Source organism: Pavona decussata, unplaced genomic scaffold (assembly GCF_977016875.1).
Source record: "Pavona decussata unplaced genomic scaffold, jaPavDecu1.1 SCAFFOLD_253, whole genome shotgun sequence".
Taxonomy (NCBI): Eukaryota; Metazoa; Cnidaria; class Anthozoa; order Scleractinia; family Agariciidae; genus Pavona; species Pavona decussata.
This window is the reverse complement of record NW_028145656.1, coordinates 500,001-526,471: the sequence shown is the minus strand read 5'-3', so window position 1 is coordinate 526,471 and position 26,471 is coordinate 500,001. Positions and strand designations below refer to the sequence as shown.

The window sequence follows — 26,471 nt, the reverse complement described above, 5'->3', positions numbered from 1 at the left end:
TAACAACAATAAAATAATTATTATGGTTTGATAAATTAAAGCACCCTAGAGTGCTGCAAATGAGGACATGTCCTCCTAACAACAATAAAATAATTATTATGGTTTGATAAATTAAGGCACCCTAGAGTGCGGCAAATGAGAACTTGTAGAAACGAGCCTGACATTATTTTCTTTGTTTGAACTACGTTTATCGGTATGTTACAGAATGTTACATAGATGAAACGTTTAATGGATCACTAAATTTAGTATTAACTTATGTCAACCCTCTTGTTCACTTCATTATAATTTTTATCAAAATTGTTATATATAATTGTCGTTTAAATATTATTAAATGAATACTGAACAAGGCACTTCAAAGTGCGTCAAATGAGGGCTTTTTCTCCTTGTCCTCGTAACGAGAATAAAATAATTATTAATGCTTCATAAATTTAAGCACCTTAGAGTGCAGCAAACGAGTAATTTTTGCACTTGTCCTCCTAACAAGAAAAAAATATTTGATGAATTAAAGCCTTCTCAATTGCTCTCGTAAGGAAACATGTTTGATTAATTAATTATGATCAATTTATTGCGTTTTCCTGATTTTAGTTCTTGGCTAATTTATTAAAATGTTATACCAAATGCTGTGAACTCTGAAACAATCACAACGAATAATTTTGAACTTAGAACAATTAGAACGTATGTCCAAAACAAAAAAAACAACCCGATTACCAATCACAGCAAACATGCTTCCCTTTTAGCTCTCGTGTTTACCTTCCATGTCCTTAGTTGGCTCGAGCTCTCATTTTTAGTTCTTGACGTAATTGCGTTCGCAGGGCTGTCAACCTCACGTCTTCAAATATGGAGAATATCACTTCCCCGGCCAGCACTAAAAAAACGCCTAACAGAGGCGTCGCATCAAGGCCAAATTTACGGGTTCAGTCGTACATTCAACAGTACCAGAAACAACGCTAAACATTTCAAATTTTCTTCTCGGGAAGTCGAGTCTACGACAAATGGCAAACTTCGTCAATTGTTCGGGAGATTACACACATAAATCTGGAGACCAGAAAATATGGCTCAAAATGTGGAGATTACAGACATAAATCTGGAGAGCGGGAGATACGGTTCAAAATATGGAGACTGCCGGATTATCCGGGAGAGTTGACAGCCCTGCCTTTGTTATGATTGGCTATTGCTTGAGTTTTGATTTCACGACACTCGACATTAATAGTCTCAACACAGATCTGCATATAACTGGTATTATTTTTATCAACTGTTCTAAACCAATGTTAATCGTAGGGTGTTTACATGTGAAAACTCGTACGGGCGAGTTTCATACCAGTATGACATTATCATTTCATACCGTCTTTACACGAAAAGACACTTCATGTCGTCCGACGTAATCGTGACGCCATCTTGGATTGGATGCCGAAAACTACGCATGCGCCACCCGTTCCAGATTCCCGGGACAGTGATTTTTATGCCGGAGCAAACAGTTGCACCGCATTTACACGACATCGACATGAGTTTCGAATCGGAATGAAAATCTCGCTCCCGTACAGTGACCGAGATGAACTCGCACCGGTTTGACTCTATCCGTTATGAAATTCTGTGCTGGTAGCATGTAAACAAATACAGAGCCACAATAGGAAACCGGAGTGAACTCATACCGGAATGAAAGTCGCACTGGGAGCATGTAAACACCCCTTAAAAAGTGTTAAATCAACTGCCAACTTGATCAGCGCCGGCTGCGGTTTGAAAACTGTAGTTTCTCTATAGTCGAAGACTTGACCATTTTTTCCCGGAGGATACGTTTTTCCGTGGCTCAAGAGCTGGTTTTTTATTTTCACCAGCTGCTGCGCCGAGGTCCTCGACCTTTGAATACTTAGCTGCATCATACACCGACATGTCCATCAGGTCCAGATACATCTGAAATATTAACAAGGGCCAAATAGAGAAAGAGCGTGAGTGATGATTGGTGATGTGACGGCTCGAGTTCACCCAAGAAAACCTATAACTTAAAACCAAAAACTGAACCATACTTTGGCCTAGATAGTTTCTTTTATGTTGGAATTTGTTCAGCTATCCTTTTTTGGCTAGCTCAACTCAATTGGCTAACTCAACTGACGATCGTAAATATAAACGAGGCTGACATTTGAAGGGCTCGATGGAAAAGAGGGCGTAAGTGATAATTTGGCATTTTTATCCAAATCGCTCTGAACTCGCTCTAATTTGGTATACGCACTAACTGGTTCTTGTGTGAGAAACATGTATTTCCACGTTAACTTGGTGATTTGAGAGCTAGAATTCGCCCAACAAGCTTGTGACCTGGCGCTGTTTGGAACGATGACGTCAGATATTGCCAAATATTAGTAATAAGAATGCTTGTTGGATTGATAAGAAAAATACGTATCGGGTCACATTAAATTGACACTTTCTCTCATAGATAGATAGAAGAAATCAATAATGTCAATAAAAAGCAAGTATCTACAGATTCTTCAGATCTAAAACTGCACGTGGGTGGACGTAGAAGTGCACAATATAAACCCTTTAAACCACCTCCTTATCACAAACCTTTTTTTCAATGTATGTTTGCATTGTCTGCCGAATTTTTTCAAAATGCGGGCGAAAGACTGGGTTCCAGCTCCAACATCTTTCCATCAAATGATACCTAACAATAAACAGTTTAAAATTAATAGCAGTTTGGTTGTGAGTTTTTCATTTCGTTCACAGATGTTCAAAAAACCATTTAATTGGTCCAATTGTCAAGGTCTCTCTTCTTCTCATCCTTTTAAGCAAGAGAAGAGGAGAGGAGGAGAGTCCGCAGGGGCTGGTCACGTAGATCCCAGTTTAGGGAGAGGGGCGGAAAAATGAAATTAAAAAAACCCTAGACTTTGCAAGGTCCGGGAAAGAGCAGAAAGATTTTTGAAATCAAAAACGAATCTTCCCCAGGGAAACCTTTCGGTGGCGATGGAAAAAACAAAATCTTACACGCCGAAAGTGCAAGTTGCTATAGCTTAATGTGTAGATTAGTTAGGGCTAAGGTTTTAGGATGGAATGATCTTTTATTGATCGACATTCGGGGCGGTGCCCTAAACGGTCATTTGGCACATATTATGCAGGCTATGTGAGGGTCACAAAAAGTGATTGATGTCCAGTTGTTAGGGATCACAATCAAGCAACATGAGGCTTGATGCTTTGGCAAGGAAAGAAACAACCAACAGTTATGATACCAGTCTTGAACGCACAAATAATATTTCAAGGTCATTGGATAACTTTGTATTCCTGTTTTCAGTTAGCACTGTCTCTGATTGAGTCATGCAGACTGTTCTGACAAGCGAAACTCACAGGGTGTCGTCGATGTGTGGCGGTTTTGGCATGCGGTAGCCATTTTGTATTTCTATCATTGTTTTTCCCTCTGACCAGTCCGGATATGGAATGCCCCCTGTTGATCATTTAAATCTTGTTACTTTGCTAGTTTTTAACCGTTCTAGTCGCCATTCCAGTTTTTAACTTTGTGTCTTCGACAAAAGTCGAACTACGAACTAGGGGGTAGGAATGGCACTGTGGTGAGGGCACACGCTTCCCACCAGTGTGGCACGGCTTCAAACCGGACATCAAACGGGACTCTGCGTCATATGTAGGTTGAGTTTGTCGCTGGTTCACGTTGTTGCTCCAGGTAGTCCGGTTTTCCCCTCTCCTCAAAAACCGACATCTAATTCCACTTCGAATTGTAAAGTGTCTCCAACTAGTGCTCTGCGCTAAATACAGTTAATTTATTTTCATTTTTACAAAGACTTAGCAATAACAAATGTTATTGTTAAAGTAACTGAAAAAATGCAATACTTACAAATAAACGTTATTTAGCTATTAGACAGTTTTCGTTATTCCACGTGCGAATAGTTTTGCGATAAAGCAGTGTACCTGAATGTTCAATGAGTGCTCTTTATAGTTTTGGCTAATTTTTGGTCCTCGAGGATCTTGCAGTGTAGGCATGTCTTTGCTGTAACTGAATAAGTCAGCACAACCATTTTATTTGGCCCTACGTAGATGAAATAGCTTCACTTCTTTATTTTACTCTACGATGTAATTAAAGTCTTTGTGTAAGGGCAATTTCAAGAATACAATAAAACCTACCAATGGTGAATATCTCGTAGAGGACGACTCCATATGACCACCTGTGAATTAGAAATGCATATCAGTGAGAACGTTTTCTCCAGCGCTCTATTCGTATGTTCATACACATAATATGCTGTTGCGTGCATTGAACAACTTACAGGGGTTGTTTGTTTTGACTTTAAAGTTGAACCTTTGACCTAGCTTTTGAGCGTTAGTTGTCTCTTTACTTTTTATCATACAAGGTAATTTTGCTAGTTATGAGTTCAATATCAATTGTTTACTCTTTCTCCCATTTGGAAAGTCACAAACTTTGGTGATGCTTTGATCTTCATAGTCAGTGTTCTCCCTTCCATAGGTTGAATAGTCTTCCACCGTAAAATTGACGAGTAATGACATGCCAAACTTTGTACTTTTCAGATTGTTACTTAAGGGATTGAGGTGGAGATCGGCTACATCTACATGGGAAGGTTACAAGGCGTGGGACAACTCTCGCTCGTGATAGCTGAATTAGAAGTAGTCAGAAGCCCATGACCCATGACCCTATCTCTCGATCTAAGCAATGGAATCAACCCTTTCCAGGGTAGATTTGTCTTAGAAGGGCTCTCGGGGTTGGAATACCGACATTGCAAATACCTAATTAAAGAAGAGCATTGAAAACTGAATTGTCAAACGTCACACTTTTTCACGGGAAAAGCAGTTGTAAAAAGAAATCTACTCGGGAATGAGTTCACGAGAGGAACTCATACAGATAGAGGCTTCTAGTTCTGGCCTCCTGAAGTCGTTTATTTATAATAATTTTACATACACATCACTTTTCGCTGATAGATCTGCAGAATTTCCAAAAAGAATCTCAGGTGCTGTCCATTTAATTGGCATACAACCCTACAAAAGCAAGCAGTATCAAAGTAATTTAACATACCTGGACTGTAGTTTAGATAAACTGAATATACAGCGAGTTGCGTTGGGATAAAAATTATATCAGACCTGCTTTGATTTTCTCAGTATTTTATCCTTAAAGCGCTATGGTCAAGTCGTGTTTATTTACACGCTAAACAATTATAGACACAAAAAATTAAAAAAAAGTGACTAAATGAAATTTAGGCAAAGTTAATTTCACGACAATACTGATCAGCAGTCCAACTGTGCGCTGGATAGAGGGGCAGCTCGAAATCTCTCGCAGGGGCAATCTGTGACACTTCATGCCGCAATAAGGTTTGTCGCATTGCTCGTCCAATGGTCATTTTTGCGGATCGTTCTTTCTTAGCTGCAGTTTGCTGTCTTTCTACCGTGTTATTTGGCTCAGTCGTTCGTTGTCGTCCCGTATCGTTTTCCTTCAGAGTCATGCCTAATACTCGCAACACCAACAACAGTTTTTCTCCTGCGATTTTCCCTCAAGAACACTCGTCTCCACGTGCGGTGCAAGTGCCGATGATACAGCCTTTTTGGCGACTGTTGTGGACGCTGTCACGCTTGTTTTATCCTCCGAAAGCTTCAGGATGTCAACCCGGGTGAGCGCTAATCCTGGAGTCGTCATTTTGATTGTACTTTCTCAACCTTCACCAGTTCCTGTAGTTTAGTGTCTTCTCTCTCAAGCTTCCGATTTGGAAGCGCGTGTGACTGCCTTATTTGCCTCAGATGTAGGTGTTTCAGTTCCAGCAGCCTCCTTTATCCCCTAAGCGACCCATGGTAGAACTACCTTTTCTGTACCTTCCTTGGTACAACTTTTAGTGCGCCTCTGGCCGGCCTCAGTCGCGACTCCCGCAATAGGGACCATCACAGCTCCTTACCGTTTCACTGGAAGACATTGCCTCCTCGATCGTGCAGCGTCCCGTCGCTACCTACCCCAAATCAACTGAACGTTGTCGGCCAACCCAAGTCAGACTCGAAGTGCCGTAAAGCTTGTCCAGCTCCGTCCTCCACTGCCCTTGCCAAATCCAAGCGTTGATAAGGATCTACCGCTTTCGACTGCGACTTCAACTGTTAGTGTTATTGCCTTTGCATCTTGTTAGTTAACTAGCGCTTGTCACGTAATAGACAAGTACAAGCCATGTCCTGCAACTTGCTTAGTTTTCCATAGTAGCGCTCGTTACCTAACGTTTAATTGTCAGCCTTATCAGTAGCTTTTATGCGCTGGACGCGCCCCTTGCCTTGGCTATGAAGTCCATTGCATGGGCATACCTATCATGCATATCTATCATGCATACCTATCAGCAGACTCAGTGTAGCACTTTTCTGTTACAGTTTAACGGTCTGCTATTCGTTCCTTACACATCGAGCGAGGTTTTCGTGATCCATTGCTGAACTGCCTGCGGTTGTAATTAGTCTTGATGAAGGGATTAGGCGATTACAAGGTTCCCCAGAAGCGCGACGCCTCCCAGTCACAGACAACATTATGGTGGTCATTTGGAGAGCCTTGGATCTTTCTTTGTACGACCATTGCATCTTTTAGGCTGCCTGCACGTTCAGGCTTACTTAATTTTGATTCCGTCACTCCGCCGAGTTTACCGTCCCTATCTTAGGTGTTCCTTTGCCTTCTCTGCACTCTCCTGTTCCCGATATTTCATTATACTCCTCCTTGGCCCCTTCCTGTTTGCGGGCTAGGATCAAGGCTTTCAAAAGTGACCTCTTTCGCAAGGGGTATTTTACTCACATCGGCAGGAAGAGGTTTCCACTCTGTGTTGTATATGCGATGATGCCTTACCTTGTCGCGTACCATCTTGACCGACCGGCTTCTACTTATGCTGTCAGTGGTTGGCGTCTCAGGGCACTTTTTGAGCCAAAGCTTCCAAATCAGCGCAGCCACTGTTGCTGCTCGCAGTGGCTCGCCGGATCACCTGATTCAGGCTCTCGGGCATTGGACAAGAAGCGTTTATAAGTACTACATTCGCACTCCCTAGGAAACGCTAGTCAGCCTCCCGGGTCAGTTGGGTCCGGGGTAGCTCAGGCGATCCTTTGGTGGTACTTGGTTGTTGTAGATTCCGAGGTCCCATTCTACCTAGCCTCTTGATTCACTCCATTTCAAGGCACCCTTGGTAAAGGAGGGGCTGGGTGGTTGTCGTTCGTATGGTTGGTTGGCATGGATACTTCCTTGCCCCCAGGGTTCCGCTTGTCTTCACCACCTTTGTGGCACCTGTTCCTAAGCTCATCTATTGGCAATGACGTTTAACCCCAAATGTTTACATTTGAAAGTTTATTGAGGTGTGAATTAATGATTAAATGACAAACACGATTTCCATTTGTATTCCCATTAACGCGTGACAATACAAAAATATAAAAAGAACCCTTCCAAGAAGATAACAGTTTGTTCTTGAAAATCGGAAAGACATCGTCAGGGGACAACAGTTCACAAAGCCGAATTGTAAATTTGATGAAAGGCCACATTCAATTTGAAACATAAGTTTATGAAATCATTTGCTGTAAGTTCACTGTACCTTTTTGGCGTTGCCATGACCATATTTGAAGTTCTGATACGCTAAACCAAAATCTGTCACCTTGCACACGAAGTTTCGATCCAAGAGGATGTTTCGTGCTGCCAAATCACGGTGGACTACCTACAGAAACAAAATCGTGGCCAAAGTACATTCATTTTGGGTCACAGTTCTTGCTGGGCCAACTTTTACCGAGCGTTGATACGAGAAAATCCAGAAACGTTATCCCGGTCGAACACATCAAATTTAACTCTACTTTCTAGTTTATATTATTCACTGCCCAAGCTCAATTATTCACAACTTGAATATCCTTTTTCCCTTAGATTTCTTTCTTTAATTCACCCGAATGTGATAATCGTCATTTAAAATTATCTCCTTTCATAATATATCAAGCCATTATGCCCATTTTTAAAGCTAATGCGTACTTTACGTGACACAAGGCAAACCAAAGAGTTGGCCTGCTTACCTAAACCGATGCGTTTGTATGAGAACTGTTTGTCCCGTTAGCCGGGTCCCTTAAAAATGTTAACCCGGCTATCCGGGACAACGTTGAGTTAATTATCTAAACAATTGGCAGCATTAATTTGTAAGGAAATTTAAGAAACGTTGCCTTGCCCACATTAGGTTGGATAAACTGGTGACCCTTCTAACCGGGAGACCTTTTCTCCATGTAAACAGGTCCTTAGAGTGGCCAGGGTCTTCTTCACCTCGCTGTCACAAAATTCATATTATTCATGTTTTGGTTGTTTTCATTTCATGTTTGCATTTTCATGTTTCGTGTTTGCATGTAGAAATTTAGTCGTTTCTTTTTCATTATCTAAATTCGTTAGGTTTATTGTTAATTATTTGTAGTCTTAATTCGTCGTATTTTTATCAGTCAAAAAATGTCACTAGTATATTAGTAGTTATTGTCTTAGGAAATTGTGTGTTGTATTGTAAATTTCGATGTAATCTAACTAACTACTTTTATTCCCGTTACCGTGTATTTTGTATCTTATCGTGTAATCAGCATTTATTGTACATCTTGTAGTTAGCGTTTTCTGGAATCTTCTTTGTAATGTCGTAATTGTGTACAGTATTTAAATAGCGGTCATGGTTGTTGTTGTGTAGTTGGTTGTTATTCTTGGAAGGAGAAAAAGGACTGAGAAGTAAGAAGAAGCAAAAAAAGTTTGTATTGCAAGGTCGAAGGCGAAATTGTTCAAGTCACTGTCAAGAACCATTGGCAGGAGCCAGCCGTGTTTTCCCTGACATAAACCCTTTTGTCGGCGGCGGCGAGTGAACAGGATTTCAAGGCGTGTGCATAGAAATTAAAACTGACTGCGGAGGAGTCAAACAAGACGGGAACAAAGAAGAGAAAAGGCGCCAGAAGAGAAGAAGGAGAGGTTTGTGTGAACGGTTGTTGGTGCGGTTTGTTTATGCGAGTGGTTGAAGCAGCAGTTTGTTTGTGCCTGGAGAAGACTTCAAGGACAAGGAAGGACTGAACTGAACTGAAATAAGTAATTTAGTTTAAGATAATTAATTAGGTTAAGAAAGTTTTTTTTTTACGTTACCGTTTATTGTGTTTACTAAGCGTTTATGTACACTAAATTTATTAAATTTGTTGTTTTACTTAATCTTTTAGTGTGTTGTGGGTTTGCGGGAAGGGTTTTGTACAGTCCCCTTTTAAATCGTGCCTCACAAGGGAGAGATCCACGTCACACTCGCTCCATCGTCATAAAAGTGGAGATGACCTTCAAGATGTTGAGTGTCGGCAACGGTCCATGACCTCTGGAAAATCCTAGAAAATGGCGTCATCGGGACGCATGTTATGGAGAATAAATTTCTTTCCCCATTTAAGTAATGTTTAAAATACGAGCAGCAGTGTTTTATCGGGATTTAAAACCACGGGGCGCAGCCGAGTGGTTTTAGACCCGATAAAACACGTGATGCGAGTTTTTTGAACGGCTTCAAAAACATCCCTGGAAAAGCGTGTGTCAAAAGAGTTCATAATAATGATGCTTTTGTGAACGTTGGAAATTAGCATACGAGAAAAAACATTAAACACCGCGTACTAATAAGGAGGAGGTTTTATCGGGTTTTAAAACCCGATGTTTTATCGACCATTTGATAGGTCAATGGGCTTATGAATTATTAAATGAGTTTTTGAAGATAAGAAAAGAGCTTCAAGTTAATAACACAAATGGCAGACGGATAGCTCAAAGATGAACAACAGCAAATTGAGCAAAAAAGTGAAGTTTCGTAAGCATTTGATTTATTTTGTCCGGGTACTCCGGTTTTCCCCTCTCCCCAAAAACCAACACTTCCAAATTTCAATTCGATCTGGAAAGTGTCCCCAATTAGCGCCCTGCGCTAAAAACATTGATACTTAAATAAAGTGATTTTTTTGTTCGAGGCGATAAGGCTCTTTACAGAAATAAATGTGTGGCAACCAGTGCTTTCCTGCATGCCATATATTTTTTGCAAGAATTATAGAATTCAGTCTGTATTTCCTTAAGTTTGAAGTAGGTAACTCTCTCAGTTTTTTTTTCTCGCCAAATTTATTTAAAACGTTGAGTTTTCTTTTAGTTCTCTGTTTAAAGGTGTCACATTAGCTGCCAATTGTGCTTGCACCTTTTACTAACTGAACATAATTTTGTGAGATTGTTTCTCGGAGTAATTTGGTGAACCATCTAATTACCGCTGCTTGAAACAATAGGAAAATCTTACCCATGATAAGTCACAACAGATGGCGGAAGGACTCAATAGCAACTGCTTAGAAATGTTTTCGTTAAAATGAACATACCCCTCTGGATCCAAGGAACACCATTCCACTAGCAATTTGTTTTGCAAATGAGACCAGGTCATACGTCGTCAGCTCTAAGGTATCACCCTCTCCAAAATGATACTTGTCAACAATTCCTCGGCTTTTTCTCAGATAACCAAGCAAATCTCCTGACGCCAAGTACTCCATAATAAGAATTGGGTGAACTATGAGCAGAAATACAGCAGATAATTATATTATCCATGGGTTCCCTCACTAGTAGACTTACAAGTTTAAGCCAGTGCTGCTGACCTTCAAGACAAGAAGGAATAAAGTGCCCTGGTAGTATGGGGTCATGCTGGCCCAGGATGCTATTCAGAACTGGTGTAGAACTGCTTAGTTCTTATCTTCTTAGTAATGGGATCGACTGAGTGACTAGAATCTCACTTCAAACACTCTGGATAATTTCTGTGAACCTGCTGAGATATATAATAAATATACAGAGAAAGAAACAAGAAGCGTAAACAGATATGCATCTCCTTACGTTGCGTTGTAACACATCCAATAAAATTGATAATGTTTGGCTGAGGATTTTCACCAAACATTTTACCCAGCTCGATCTCTCTCATAAGCGCTTTTCTTCCATCTTCTCCAGAAATGGCTAAAAGATATAAGACATCAGGGTTAAATCAGATAGGCAAGATAGTCACTACATCACATAAGATGCATCCAACACATTCATTGTAATTGTCTCGGAAAAATAGATTGACATTTTTGTTTTGAAGCTTCAAGAGCAAACAGTGTAGATAATATATAGAGGTAGAGTTAGTACAACAGTGAGATTATTAAATGGACACTGGAATGTCGTAAGGTTTATGTTTAAAACCTAGAGTAATGCACAGATATTACTAACTAAAGAAAACGTAACAAACCTAAACAACATAGATCAAGTAAACACGTACAGTTTTTGAAAGCTTTTTAAATTAAATGTAACTCTCCTCGTTGATATTATGATAAGTCTAGAAATTTTACAAATTGGTTCTTACGTGAGAAGCACTTCGCTGCAACAATACGTTTTCCATAACCTCCAGTTGGTTGACTCAAAGTTGCTCGCCAAACCACTCCATATGCCCCAGAACCTATGACCTCTCGCAGTGCTATACGGTCACGTGAAATCTCCCATTCATCCACTTCATGGTCCAAAACATCCATCTCGTATCCCTCTTCATTTTGTCTTCAAACAGAAAAACTTACACCTTCATCAAAATACTCTGCTGACAGCATATATCTCAATCAATTATTTATTTAGTTTCATCTTTTGGATATCAATTGCATCATCTGAAGAAAACAAAAAACTCAAGTGAAATCAATTGGATTTCAGGGTACAGAAAAGTGTTATTAAAGCAAGGTAAGGTAGTTATCGATGGGTAGCGGAAATAATCCTTTTTACTTACTTCATTTGGTACACCAACATGTGTCCTTTGTCCGCCGCGCGCACCCTGTCTGTAAGTTGAACCCTCACGCGCTAACTTTCATATTCAATAATCAAATCGAGCAAATGTTTGCACCTCATTCCTTTTCTTTCAAGACCTATGCTCTGATAACAAGTGTATTCATACTACACACCGAGAGTAATTTAAATAGAATAATCGAAAGTCATTTGACTTACTTGATCTCTCTCTTGGCCCTGACTGTGTTCCCTGAAAGTGAAAAACAAAATGAAGTAAATCAAATAAGACTAAGAAGATACATCGGCAGAGACAGTTATATTTGTCGCGAAAGGAAAAATAGAATACAGGGACAGTAGACACCACGACCGTCGAGATAATATAATTAAAACCAACCTCGGCCACATTGGTGGAAGAGTATTTTTAAAAGGGATTCCTCTGGCCACTTTGGAGGTCATGTTGACCTCAAGACGAAACAATTAATGGTATTGAAAAGTTGAGAATCTCAATGAATTTGACAAACCCTTCACACATACTTTCCTTGTGAAAAAGACAAGATGACAACTTTTAAGGTATGTGGGGTCTAAAAATACTCCGTCTAACGAAAATGTAAATTTACATGTCCCGTTTATGCTGACATTGTTTAAAATGTTTTCTTTCTCGTTAAATATTTAATTGAACTTGTGATGACATGCCTTCTCTTTTAGCATTAAATTATGTCTTACTTTTGACAATGACGATTTTGTAAAGTTTAGCTTGTTGACCTTTGTAATCCAGTCCCTGTACTTTGCAAATTTTTCATTGTCAATTTTTATTGTAAAATTTTAAGTATAAAGGTTTGACACTTTGTAATTCATGAAATATGCAAAAATGTGTCGTTTAACATTTTTATTCATATTCCTATTCTATATAGTCTTTCTCGCAGCCATTTTTGGGGCTGTCGCGCTGCGTGACAGCCCAAACAACGACTGCGAGGGAGACTATATTTCTCAGCCTCACTTTTGCTGGCAATCGTAAATCTAAAAAGCTAACTTATGGAGTAAAATAAACCGGCTGTGCCCTAAGAATTGTGTCTAATACCTTTTCTTCGACGTTTGCAAAGGTACCAGGCGATTAATGCTAAAAATACCACAGCCGACAAAGGCCCAACAATGACGTACCACTCCAGTGTCGTTCCACTGGAAGGAGTATCTGTAAAGACAAATGAATCGTTTTGAAAATCTTATTAAAAAAAGGACTATTACTGGTCTTCTAACTAGTTTTTTTCAGGAGTTCTTAGCTTTGAAGCTGGTGATTTAAGAGCTTGTGTATGAAAACATACAGTAGGTTAGGATGTGGAGTGGTCCCTTTTTGCAGCACTGAAACATGATCTCAACTTCTCCCACCCCAGGGAGTTCTTTGCATAGCCTTGGTTCCCCAGGGACGCATTGGGAAGCTGTCAGTACACCCAGTATGTCCGAAAACCTGAGAAATCGAGGTTGAGCAAGATCTCGACAAACATCTGGTAACTCTCCTGTGAACTTTCCTTGGAAATCGCAAAGATAGAAGATAGAAAGATAGAAATCCAAAGATGGAAGTTTCTATTGCTAAAAAGGCGAAAAAAAATACCTGCATCGCAGCCATACAGCTCTATCCTCATTCCAATATTGGTTTCCCATTGTACTGGTAGGATCCTGATGTAACGTGTTTCTATTGGTGGGTTTATTCTGTTGTACACAGTATGGCCACTATCTGTATTTCCATCGAACACCTATACATATAAAGAGAGTTTGTTTGTCATCAGCCAGCAGTGTCACGAGGAGTGAGAATGGTATGTAACGAGGCCTTGCAGTTCTTACTTTACAGTTAATTGAGCCATGGAGTAATACGAAATTTAGCCTGGAAATGGCCCACTTCCATTCATGCTTTTTATGCAATAGCACTTATCGTCACCTGTCGGCTGAGGAACAGTCGACAGTACGTAAGGCCTCTCAAACTAGCTCGGTCTTGGGCAATGAGCCGCAATGCGCACGATGTCATCCTCTGAGAGGTAATTTTTGGGGTCAATGTCCTGGACTTGGTCGGGGAAGGACCTCCACGGTCTCCCTGGGGATCTTCACCGTTAGTAAGGCTCGTACAACACGCAAATGTTGGCGGGTTCATCCTTCTCCATGCCCAGGAACTTGAGCTGTTGCAAGACGACATTGCCATTTGAGACGTTGTCCAGGCGTTATGTGTGCAACATTTTCCTTAACATGTGGCGGAGGCATTTAGTTTCGCATCCATGTCCTTGGTGATTATCCATGTTTTTGGCAACCGTCTAGTAGAACAAATAGACATGTTGTTCTAAAAATGCGGAGCTTCAAGTCCAAACGTAGTCACAGTGAGCACCAGAACTCGTGGAGGCTTCAGAACGCGGCCCATCCGAGGGCCTTCCGGCGCTTTAAGTCGTTGAGGCTGCTGATAACCGTGGATCTTAAATAGCGGAAGTCGTTGACCTGTTTTAGTGCAATAGCACTATGTAAATTCATCTTGTTGGATTTTGTTTTGATATTGATAATTCTATCTTTTTAATAATCGCAACTCGTATCCCTGAAACCTAATAAACAAAGACAAGTAACTCCTTATATATTAATAGTAGTTGGAAGTTTAAAGTTGAATGCAACACCAAATAACTGACATACCTTCGGCGAATTGTCTCTTGGTTTCTTGAAAAAGGTAAAGGTCACTCCATCATCACTGTATTGTAGCCGATACATGGTGACCCACTGCTCGGTTTTGATGGCGGGAATCCCCTGGGTAGCTACACCTGTCACAGTTTTGTAGCTGTTGAGATCGACTTGAAGCCATTGATTGAGGTCGTTGTGTTTTGTGGTCCAGCCGAAAGATCCCTGCTCTTTGAAATTTAACCTGGCATTTCGTGCAGGATGTTTATCATCCCATCGTGAAGAGGCTCTTATCTGGTCATCAGAGATTGCTCCAGTCTCCATACCAAGAGGTGCAGTGCAACCTGATTTGACAGCCAAAAATAAAGAAAAGGTATTGCAAATAGTGCTGGCCCCAGTTTTAAATAAGCAGCTACTAATTGTAGCACTTTTGGGATAGTAAGGGAATGTACATTACTTAGAATTTGACTTCCGAAATTCGAGTCTTTGATGAGATTTAAAGTGTGACTATTGAAAAGAATTCTTTCTTCAGTGCTCTGCGATATGATGTAATGTTAGTTCACGATAACGGTAGTGGTTTCAGAAAATTCCATCGAAAAGCTAATGCCAAAAAATGATTGATCTCCTACATTGTGTATGAGCTCAACAGGTAAGGGTATTAGACTATGGTCAAGGAAAATTAGCAGCAAAAACGAAAAATGTGGCTGACGTGTTTGTTATTTGGTCCAAAACACATTTTCCCTGTTATATAGGGAATGAACTGTTTTTGAAGGTACAGAGTGTCCAAGAGGACAAAATGTGTTTAAAATAGATTTAAGGCTGTATATGCTACTAAATATCACTTCTATTTTATATTCACCCCTGCATTTACCACTCCTGGAGTTGTAGGTTTGTGATAGGTGAAGGTGTTGCCAAATCTGCAATGGTGTAAGGCTCTACTTAGATTACTCGCTCTCAAATCAATGGCGTTATTATCAGTCTTACCACAGTTGATGATTTTATCGCTTTTATCTTACATGAGTGTAATTCTTATAGGCGAGTGTAATCAAGCGTTTGATAAAAGGGACTTAGCGTTAGAACTTGCACTTGAAATAATATAAGGAATCAAAAGGGAATACCTGAACAGCCATAGAGCTCTATCCTCATTCCAATATGTACCCTCCAACGGAGCGGAAGTATCCTGATGTAGCGTGCTGTGATTGGCGGGCTTATTCTGTTAATAACAATGGAATCAGCGTCTACATTTCCATCAAAGACCTGTATTCAAAGACAAGCAAGCAGTAATTGTTAGATTACACTCGGTCGCAAAACAGCAGGGTTGCAAGAGGTGAGACAGGTTTTTGTCTGCAAGCCTAGGTTTTTTCTAAATTGCTTCTTAAAACCCACAAGAGAAATAGCATGGAGCATTTCACACCCATTTTCTTTGTGCACTGGGTGAAGCCTGCGTTTCTTGAGCCAGAATCCAAGAACCCTCAAATCCCAGCCATGCTGGGACTCTAATATTGGGGGATAAAAAAACGATAAAAGAGAAAACGCCAATAAATCGTAACTCACAAAGAAGAGATACCAAAATGCAGGTGTCATTAAAGACATGCACTCTTTTGTATAACCTTTGTAACCTCTGTAAACTGTATGATTCTAACTTATTTAGAAATTAATAAGAGGGGTTACAAATAAGAACTTCCGAAAGACTTGTCCAAGCAAGGTTACTATATCCAACTTTTGATTTTGACGACAGTAACTGTCTGTTTTACTTCCACGATAATTAAGTAGGTTATGACATGTAATAAAACTCCACAAAGCTAATTTCTCTTTATTCATCTTTATCTTAAAATCAGTCGAGCTGCTATCTTGGAATAATGTCTGCATACCAAGAGAACAAATTTATCCTCGTTCCAAAGAAAAATCTTTCAATATGTAAACTACTTTTTCTGTTGTTTCAAAAAAACCGACTAATACTTCTTTAGGGCAATGAGATCAACTGAACATTGAACACACGTGCGGCATGATAGCTACAATTTAACTTCAGAACGCAAGGATCATACATTGATATACCTTTGGTGAAGTGTCGCTTGGTGCCTTGTAAAAATGAAATTCTACCTCATCGCCTCTATACTTAAGCTTGTACTTGGTTACCCAATTAATGTCATTAGTGTCCGGACTGCCTTGAGTGGCTACAGCTGTCACTGAAGTATGGCTACCAAGATCCACCTGAAGCCATTGGGAGTAGTCTCTAGCTTTAGATACCCAGCCCCAGGCTCCTTGTATCTTGTAATTTAACCTGGCGTATGTTGCAGCATGTTCATTCCATTCTGAAGAGGCGATTATCTTGTCATCAGAGATGGCTCCATTCTCCATACCAAGAGGTGCCTCGCAATCTATCATTGTAAACCGAAAATATGACAAAATGTAAAAGCAAGTTAGCCACTAGAAAAAATATTTCTGCTAAACTAAAAAAAAAGAAACTGCTAAGTTCCAGGGACATGATTTTAATGTAGTCCTACCTTTGATGCCGTTGTTCACACCTAGACAACCATAGAGCTCTATTCTCATTCCAATATGTCTCTGCCAATGGAGGGGCCGTATCCTGATGTAGCGTGCTGTGATTTTTGGGCTTATTTTGTTATACACAATGGAATCAGCGTCTACATTTCCATCAAAGACCTTTATTTCAAGACAAGCAAGTGTTGATTGTTAGATAACTCTTGGTCGCCAAACAGCAGAGTTGCAAGAGGTGAGGCAAGTATGTGATTGGATTCCTGGATTTTTTCCAAAACAGCTTGACAGAATTCAGGAAAGTTAGCATGGAGCCCCGCTCGCACATTTTTCCTATATGCATTTAGTGAAGCCTGCTTTGCTTGAGGCAGAACACAAAATTCCTCAAGATGTAGCCTCGTTAGAACTCTTATTTTAGGGGACAGGAAACGATAAAAGAGAAAATGTGTAAATTATAATTCATACCATGTTAGACATTCTCTACTTTAATTTTTTGCGTAAAACCGTTGAAGCCCCTGTAGCCTGTATATTAAAAACTTTAATAAAGAAATCAATAAGAGGGATAAAAATTAGGACTCCTGGAGGATTTGTTGCAACCAAGGTTACTTTATCTGACTTCCGCTATCCAAGAAATAACTCTGTATTTTCTCCAGTCTATAAAGATTATGATGTGTGGTGAGGCTCCACAAGACCAATTGCTTCTTGTTCATCTTTATTCTAAAATCAGTAGCTGCTATCTTTGAATAAAGGTCTATTCGAAGTGAATAAATTTAACTTCGTTCCAAAGAAAAATCCTGAACAACTGAACAGACTTGCGACACGATAGAAACAAGGAAACTGCAGAAGGCAAGCATGATGCATCGATATACCTTTTCTGAAGTGTCTTTTGATGCGTTGTATCTATGAAAGGTCAACCCATCATCACTGTACTGTAGCCCGTACTTGGCAACCCAGGCCTCGTTTGAACTGCCCTGAGTGGCTACACCTGTCACTGAGGTTTTGTTACCAAGATCCACTTGAAGCCATTTATTCGACTCACTAGTTCCAGTTTCCCAGCCCCAGGCTAATTCCTGTCTCTTGAAATTTAGCCTGGCGTTTCCTGCAGCTTGTCTATCATTCCGTTGTGAAGAGGCACTAATCTGGACATTAGAGATTGTGCCATTCTCCATACCAAGGGGTAATTTGCAACCTATCATTGTCAACCGAAGATTTAAGAGTAAATTAGTTGCCAAAAATAATATTGCTACTTGACAATAACAAGGAAATGAAAAGCGTTTCCAAAAATTTCACTGAGTTCTTAGCAAATGATTTAATGTGGTCCTACATTCCAGCCTGTTGATGAAATCCAAAGTGTTATCAACCAAAAAAGGCAGTTACGCTAGAAAATTCGGTTTAGAACAGATTTCGTTTTACTAGGGCAAAAAGGGGGTGTGGGCAATGTAAGACTAGGTATTACGTAAAACCGCTGTAGGTTTCAGTTTTTTCTTTTTGTGTGTGACCCTCTCGGGAAGGGGGGATATGTTATTCTTCTTTCATTCCAACTCATAAAACATAAACAGACGATATAGTCCTTATTGAAAGCACTTGCTATCGGATTTGCATGTTACAAACATGAGGATTGGGTACATTTTAAGAATGCGAGATCGACACACCAACTAACCTTTCCCACCCCCCGCTTAAAAGACATTCTCTCAATTATACACCTAACAGGTGTGTGTGTTATTCCCGCTTCGTAACCCGAAGTGTCAGAAACATTAAACAGAGATCTATCACCAATACTAACAGGCAAATAATAACATTGACATCAATGATTAAAATCGTTAAAAAAGGAAGCTTACTTGAACATGTACCCTCGCAGTAGAACGCACTGAATCCTGTGTAAAAGCCACTCTTATCTGATTTGAATATAACCAACATGTGATTGGAAGAGGAGTAGATTCCTTCTTTTGATGGAGGGTTGCCTCCGTAGAATACTCCCAACACCTCCCCAGTGCTATTCGTGCCATCATACACGTATAAAGCGTCCGTGTTAGTCTCATTTTGCAAACTAAAGTTTGTGAACATCAAGTGAATTTGTTGTGCTGCGCTGACCGTGATCGTCCAGGAACAGTTTTGGTCACCCGGGTACTTCCCTGGATAGTTTGGTGAGTAAAAACTTCCCATGAGTCCTGTTAGGCTTTCGTTGCATCCTACAAAAAGACTCACTTTGAAAATCTCCGCTTAATATGTAAAACGAACTCTAATACAATCTTATCCAAAGGAACTTAATAAGTTATAGGTGAACTTAATTTTCCTCGATGTAATTATCTATTTCTTCAAATTTGTACGCAAAGGTAGAACAAACGGTATGTATGTCCGATAAGGAAAATTATTACTTGGACCCAAGGATGGCGCAGTGGTGAGAGCACTAGCCTCCCACCAATGTCACCCCGGTTCAATTCCCGAAGACGTTGAAGCCACATGAGGGTTGAGTTTGTTATTGATTCTCGTCCCTATTACGAGGGTTTTCCTCCTGTTCTCTGTTTTTCTTTCCTCCATAAAAAGCAACACTTCCAACTTCCAATTTGACTTATTTTCGTGTTACCTTGGTATTACCCTCCCTAAATATTGTTATTTTAGTACAAGTTTAGAAGTCTGCGGTAGCTTGCCTGAGAGAAGAGAAACAAAAACATAAGTAACGCTGGTATATAAATACAAATAATTTTCCATTGTAGCTCATCACGATGGAAGATTACAAAAGATGTGTTTTGCTAAGGAAGGTTGAAGGATAATAAATCTTTAATTTCATAAAAGATGCCATACATTGCTTTGTATTTTATCACTTTTTAGAATTATTGCTATTAATTCTCTTGAAAAATACGTGGTTACCACCAATTTTCTTTTTGGATTCCAGTAGCCCTTGCTAAAATCTGCTTTTCCCCATAGTAACAAACCGCGCAATGAAAATAACGTCTTTAATCTGTGAGAAGGTCACCAACCTTTACAAGCAGACTGTATTATTTCATTTGTGACAGATACAGATATTGCATTTAGAGAATATAGTGAAGTAGATATCCGTGCAGCACATAGTAATTTTTCATTCTCTGATAAGAAATGTTCAAACCAAGATTTTTATTGCATGCCCATTTTGTGATGATTTAAGAGTAATTTAATACAATGCTGTAATTCTTGAATTAATTTGCAATAAATGCAAAACAAAAATATTTGTGGTAAAAGTGAATTAGGTGGATATGATTTTTATGTCGATGGTAAAAAGAATAGCTATTTAGAAATGGTCATCATCTTTATACATTTCATGTTAATGATATTGAACGAATATGGTTTAGATCAATCTATATGAAGTGGCTAGGGCCACGTAGACAAACGGGTTTAGATTCCAACAATTTATTCACTTGAACCGAGGGGTTTGGTAAAATACCTAACAGAAAAAGTTACAGGAAAATAAATAAGAACGACTATAAAATGAATTAAATGCGAAAAAGACAAATGATACCAAAACTGGACCACTGAAAAACAATTACCAATTGCTGGATTAAGGTGAGCGAGTGATAAAATGAAAATGTAGTAGATGTTATATAAGACTAAATTTACATTTGGTGCGAAAATTGTTCAGGATAGAATGAAAGTGCTGGATACAATTAACACAGAAAGAGATACGTAAAATAAGGACTAAAACGTAAAGTGCTAATTAACAAAAACCGCAATATCAACAACCGCAACATTCAAACTGAAAAGAAAAAATCTCAAAAAGATTATATGGCAAAAAAAGATGTGTAGTAAGAGGGGGGGGGGGGGGGGGGGAGGTTGGCAGTGTTGGAAGAGGAGGAAGAGTTGGAAAAGTGGGAAGACTTTGACGCAATGACAAGCCTACATTGTGGGCCCGAAATATGATTAATACAAAACAAAAACTGGGTCTTGGTGTTCCAAAAAACGTGAAAACCCGTCGAGTGAAGAAAGCTGGCAAGAAAAATTAGCGGAGCCCAGTACGTCTCGGGCTACATCGCAGGGTATGCCACAATCACGGCACCATTACGGGCTCTCACCAAGAAGGAGACACCTTGGCAATGGTCAGACGAACAGCAACATGCGTTTGACCAACTCAAGGACAGTCTGACTAAGAGTCATGCCATGCCATACTTCAATCCTGCTTAAGAGACCGAAGTGATAGTCGACGCAAGCCCTGTCGGTCTTGGAGGATTACCAGTGCAGGAAGGCAAGGTTATCAGCTACGTGAGTCGAGCACTCAGCAACTGGAGTCCAAATACTCACAAACCGAGAGGGAAATGCTAGCGATCGTGTGGGCTCTGGAACACGAGTTTACAATCGTGACAGATCACAAGCCTACTTAAACTCGCATGGACCGATGGAAGCTAAGGTTGATGCCGTACAACTGTCATCTGGTGTATCGCCCCGGAAGATGATGGGAACCCCACCAACTTCATGAGCAGACACCCTAACCACCAAGCAACCGCAGAGAGAAACGTTGCCGACGAGTATGTGAACTATGTTTGCACCAACGCCATACCAAAGGCTGCGCGCTTCAAGAGACTCAGGCTGAAACAGAGAAAGACTCTACCTCCAGTCACTGATCAGGGCATTCGAGACAGACCGCTTTTGACCAATTCTGAAATACTAGACTTCAAAAGACTCAAGGACGAGTGACTGGTATACAGTGGAGTGTTACTGAGAGGTAACAGAATCGTTGTCCCGAGCAAGTTGAGAGAAAGAGCCATAGAGCTGGCGCCTGTGGGACATCAAGGCATCGTAAAGACGAAGCGCTTAATTCGTGAGAAAGTCTGGTTCCCTGGAATGGTCAAAGCAAAAGTCGATAACTGCCTAGCATGCCAAGCAGCAACTCCAAGCAAGTCGTCGCGAATTGAACCTCTACAGATGACGCCCCTACCTAGTGGACCATGGAAAAATGCTGGCAATGGATTTCCTTGGAGATAGTCTCCCTTCGGGTGACTATCTCCTAGTCGTCATTGACAAATACAGCCGCTTCCCGGAAGTTGAGATCGTCAAGCCTACATCAGCCAAATCTATCATCCCGAGGCTCGATGCCATATTTGCAAGGCAAGGAATCCCTGACAAGCTGAAGACCGACAATGGGCCCCCATTTAATGGAGTCCAGTTCAGCAACTTTGTAAAGTATTTAGGATTCCATCACAGGAAAGTTCAACCTGTTTGGCCGAGAGCCAATGGCGAGGCAGAACGCTTCATGCCAAATCTTGGAAGTGTGTGCGGACTGCTGTCGTCGTTGAGGGCAAAAATTGGAAACAGGAACTGTACAACTTTCTCCGACAATATCGTGCGACACCGCACACAACTGCAAATGTATCCCCAAATGAAGCACTGAACGGAAAGAAACTCAAGACCACCCTGCCAGAAGTATCACCAGCATCAGCTAGGCAAAATACCCTGCAGGAGACTTAAAAGACTATGGCAGAGAGAGATGCAGAACACAAGTCAAAGATCATGGCATATTGCGACTCGAAACTGGGCACAAAACCAAGCGATATCAAACTATGTGATACAGTGCTTGTGTGACAACCAAAGAAGAACAAACTAAGCACTTCTTTTAATCCATAACCCGTCGTTGTAGAGGAAAAGAAAGGATCTATGGTTACAGCTAGCGATGGTTCCAAGTTTATAACCCGGAACTCGTCCATGTTCAAAATCATCCCCAAAAACCTGAAAGCTGAAGGAGATAGAAGGGAACAGAGCAAAAACACTGAACACTTTAAGAGACCCGTAACGAGAAGGCATGCTTATCGTTTGTTGATGTTATTGTAGAGTTACTTGATCTAGTTAACCAATATGTGTGATTGAAAGTTTATTATCAAGGAGGGGAGAGATGTAGTGTGGTGACATTTGTCAATCATACAAGCACGGAAATCCCACTCTTCTTGTAGTCGTGGCGAGCATGGAGTCAATAAATCACAGTTGAGTTTTGACTTTCGGTGGTTTTACTTGAACGGTACAAAACATCACAGGGTGACCCAAAGATATCTGACAAATCTTGAAGAACGGCTTTAGCTTCCTCAAGTTTGTTGTCATTTAGAGTTCAACAACAATTTGAATAAAGCTTCATCCACTAGTCAGCAAATAACCAGACCTTGTCGTTCATAAAGGCCACATTTTGGTAATAAAACCCGTCAATGATTTCTACGTTGATATCTTGCACATAACCAGTGTCATAGGTATCTTCTAAATCCATATGACAGACCAGTTTCACTCTCAGCCATTTTAAAGGTCAAACTAAATTATTAAGTAAAAAAATGCATTTGGGAAAAGTCCCGGGAAAAGTCCGTGTAGTATGACATCAAAGACACCCTCTTTTTCCGAGAATTGTGACTTGCTGTTCATGAGAGGTCACACAAAACCAAAAATAAAGCTCTTGAACAGATTGAACAAAAGAAACGAGAAAAAATAAACATTATACTTCAATTAAATACTGTTTTCATATTACCATATGGATTAAAAAAATTAATAGAAATGAAAATAAACTTATGATGTGACGGCAGCTTGCATCAAATGGGGCTCGAAAAGTAGTGCTTTGTGATGGGGGTAAAATCCCCAAAAGAGAAAAAAACGCAATTTTGATTGAGTAAAATTGAGTGTGAGAAATCGCGGTGACAGCACAAGTGGTCTAAAGGTCTTAAATTAATACCCACTCCTCTTGTTTCTAGCTCCAAAAAATCCTTACAAAAGTATTTCCATAATTTCGCTAGAACAATGCGTTTGAAATATATGTTCGCACAAGAGAAAAACCTCTGCACCTTCCCTCTATCTTAAATCCACATGGCAACCACCGATCCAAAACTCGGTTGCCCTTAAAAAGTACTTGGAAGAAACAAAACTTGAACTTGTTTCAGAAGTTTTCCGTCCTATTTTAGACAATATTTCGGCAAACAAGCGAACAGCCATCGACTCACTTTAACGCAACAGCAAAATCAATCTCAAAAAAGCTGCCAAAAGAACGACTATAGTCGTTATGGATACCAACCAAAAAATAGAAGAAGGCATACAACAATATCTGATGATAAATTCTACAAGCCTCTCGAAATGGGCATTTGATTATTATTATTAACTCCTATTGTGCTGGACACTGCCCTAAAAGTGAATTGGATAGTGGACAAACTATTCCGTTTCTACAAGCCTCTCGAAATGGGCATTTGATTATTATTATTAACTCCTATTGTGCTGGACACTGCCCTAAAAGTGAATTGGATAGTGGACAAACTATTCCGTTTCGGGCAATATTGACACAATGACTCACAAATGGTTAACAATCGGTCTTAAACAACTCCGCAAACCAGAATTTTACACGCTGACACACAAGAAAATACCGGTCAGCAGGCCAATCGTTTTTGGTAGCAGCGGCCCTACGGAGCGTATTTCTAGTTTTGATGACTCACTATTACAAACCATCGCTAAAAAAACAGGAGTCATATCTAAAAGACACAACCGACTTTTATTAACCTCATCGAAAACATGTAAATCTCAGATGATGTGGTTTTAGCCACCCTTGAGGTAAGTTCCCTTTACACAAACATCCCTCAAATAGAAGGGATTGACGTTATTTATCGCCGCCACCACTATGAGCACAATTTACCAATTCCCACAAACGACTTACGGGAACTTTAACGGCTCATACTTGAAGAGAATTCTTTCAAGATTAACAAAAGACACTTCATACAAACACATGGCGTCGTCATAAGAACTAAGACAGTTGTTGCTTTCTCTGTTATTTTTATGGCAGACCTAAAAAAACGACTGCTTATGGCTAGCCCCTTTAAACCTTTGGTTTGGAAACGATTTATTGATGACATCTTTTCACTGTGGAACATTTCAATGCAAAAGGTTTCAATTTTGTTTACTTTGCCAAAACGGTCCACTCTACAATCAAGTTCACTTGTAAAATGTCATCTGAACGCGCTGTTTTTCTTGACACTGAGGTTTTCAAAGGACCTTGTCTTTCAACTCATAACATCCTTGACTTACAAACACATTTCAAGCTTGCAGAAGCTTTTCAATATACAATATACTTCTCATCTTGTATCCCTTTAAAGTGTAAAAAGGGCTTAATAAAAGGAAAAGAATTGGTCTTTTAATAACTAACTAAGTGAAAGAAAACTTTTGGAAAAGACAAACGAGACTTTGAACACAGACCCTGTAAAAGAGGCTACCCATTAGCGCTCGTTCAAGAAACACTGACAATGTATGCCAAAAGAACATCAAGAAACATTGTCAGCTGTTACCTTGAGATGGACACTGGGCAGCGAATAAGGGTCTCTGTGTTGTTGGTGGGTTTGTCCAAGGAGGCATTGTAACGTTTCGTGTGAAGACATTTGTTACAAACTTGATTAATGAAGAGACTTGGGTCAATCGGTTTTCACTGAAACAGTACATTTTTAAACTCAACAGTAACGGCAACCTCCCTAATCTTCAATACCCTATCGTCAGGCATTTTGTATGTTAAAGCTGTTGATAAGTGGGTTTTTTTTCATAAACTTTAGGAAAGCGCCAAAACAGGGCGTAAAAACTGTCTGCCGTTTTCTTTAAATTGTATGTTTTAATCTTTGTATCGAGCAAAAAAATACTACTGAGATAAAAAAGATGTGTTCGTAACTTTTATCAGTCTAAGATGCCGCTTAATACGAACACCACAATAAAGCGAGCACTTTGCCATTCCCCGTTGGTGTCCACCGATTGATAGGGTTTTGCTGTTATAAAAAACCTCATCCGATTAGGTACCACTCGACATGCTTTTTGTTCATTAAGAACGCCTAGATATTAATCGATGAATTATAATTGACCTTAAGAAAAAATCCCTCTTTTAGAAAAGGATGCAAATTAGTAACTGAATAGCGAATTGATATTTACTATAGAGACTACTACAATAAAATACGGTCCGACTCTTTGTACTTACCTTGAACAAAGGAGAAATCTAACTTGTATCCCCTGCGCGTGACTCTACCATTTGAGTGAAAGATCATCACAGCATAGCGTCCAGTGACAATGATGTTCCGTCCAGACTGCACCCCACAGTATGTACCTGTGGTATAGTTATTATCATTGGAAATCCTCAAGTAGTCACCATACCTGTAAACAAGAAAGACCTATTTGTTTAGTTTATTTATGATGAGATAACATAAGTTTAAATGACGTGTCCTAACACAACTTGACAAGATAAGATGAGACAAAATCACACGCATTACTAAATGTTTACTGAGTAAAGGAGCATGGCCAATTGCTAACAAATAAGTCAACATATACACATTAAAGTACTGCAAGCATTACAATAACTTCCATTAAACTATATAATGACTAATCGACAAGGTTATCCAAGACATTGCTTAAGTGATGCAGGGCCTAATAATAAATAATGCAAATAGAACGAGTCAGACAAACAAATATTACACATAGCTTAGGGCCGGGTCGCACTAGAGCTAATATTTTTTATTTAAGTGATAATCTGTCAACACGTACAGCAAAATAAGTACGACCTCGCGTTTCCAAAACTTGCCAATTTGTTGCAGATTGTTAAAATTTCACCAATCTTCAAAGACACTTATGTCCAGGATCAACCTTGTTAGCAAGAATTTGCTAGCAA

The 26,471-nt window shown here is 39.8% G+C and overlaps 2 protein-coding genes across 4 annotated transcripts in view; both read right to left on the bottom strand.

Moving 5' to 3' along the window:
- Positions 1 to 173: 173 nt before the first annotated feature.
- On the bottom strand, positions 174 to 12,126 carry LOC146456900 (tyrosine kinase receptor Cad96Ca-like). 3 transcript variants are annotated; one of them, XM_085092544.1, is made up of 9 exons: positions 11,313 to 12,126; positions 10,811 to 10,927; positions 10,309 to 10,493; positions 7,530 to 7,649; positions 4,904 to 4,980; positions 4,117 to 4,157; positions 3,328 to 3,424; positions 2,554 to 2,650; positions 174 to 1,908 (listed from the first exon to the last, which is right to left on the bottom strand). In XM_085092544.1, the coding sequence occupies exons 1-9, from the start codon at positions 11,476 to 11,478 to the stop codon at positions 1,753 to 1,755; spliced, it is 1,056 nt and encodes a 351-aa protein (XP_084948670.1). In that variant the 5' UTR covers positions 11,479 to 12,126; the 3' UTR covers positions 174 to 1,752. The 3 variants fall into 3 exon arrangements, 2 of the variants coding, with proteins under 2 accessions (XP_084948670.1, XP_084948671.1); XR_014858679.1 differs by lacking the exon at positions 3,328 to 3,424 and having other exon boundaries at positions 1,879 to 1,908; XM_085092545.1 differs by lacking the exons at positions 174 to 1,908; positions 2,554 to 2,650 and having other exon boundaries at positions 3,324 to 3,424.
- Positions 12,127 to 12,769: 643 nt separating this feature from the next.
- The window catches only part of LOC146456898 (neuropilin-2-like), a 54,191-nt gene continuing 40,489 nt past the window's right edge, over positions 12,770 to 26,471 (bottom strand). The window contains exons 5-12 of the mRNA XM_085092532.1: positions 18,694 to 19,044; positions 17,725 to 18,044; positions 16,864 to 17,023; positions 16,415 to 16,737; positions 15,478 to 15,616; positions 14,378 to 14,703; positions 13,323 to 13,464; positions 12,770 to 12,905 (exon numbers count right to left, since the gene is read on the bottom strand). Of these exons, the coding sequence (XP_084948658.1) occupies positions 12,775 to 12,905; positions 13,323 to 13,464; positions 14,378 to 14,703; positions 15,478 to 15,616; positions 16,415 to 16,737; positions 16,864 to 17,023; positions 17,725 to 18,044; positions 18,694 to 19,044 (1,892 nt within the window). The 3' untranslated portion in view covers positions 12,770 to 12,774. The remainder of the gene's footprint in view (positions 12,906 to 13,322; positions 13,465 to 14,377; positions 14,704 to 15,477; positions 15,617 to 16,414; positions 16,738 to 16,863; positions 17,024 to 17,724; positions 18,045 to 18,693; positions 19,045 to 26,471) is intronic.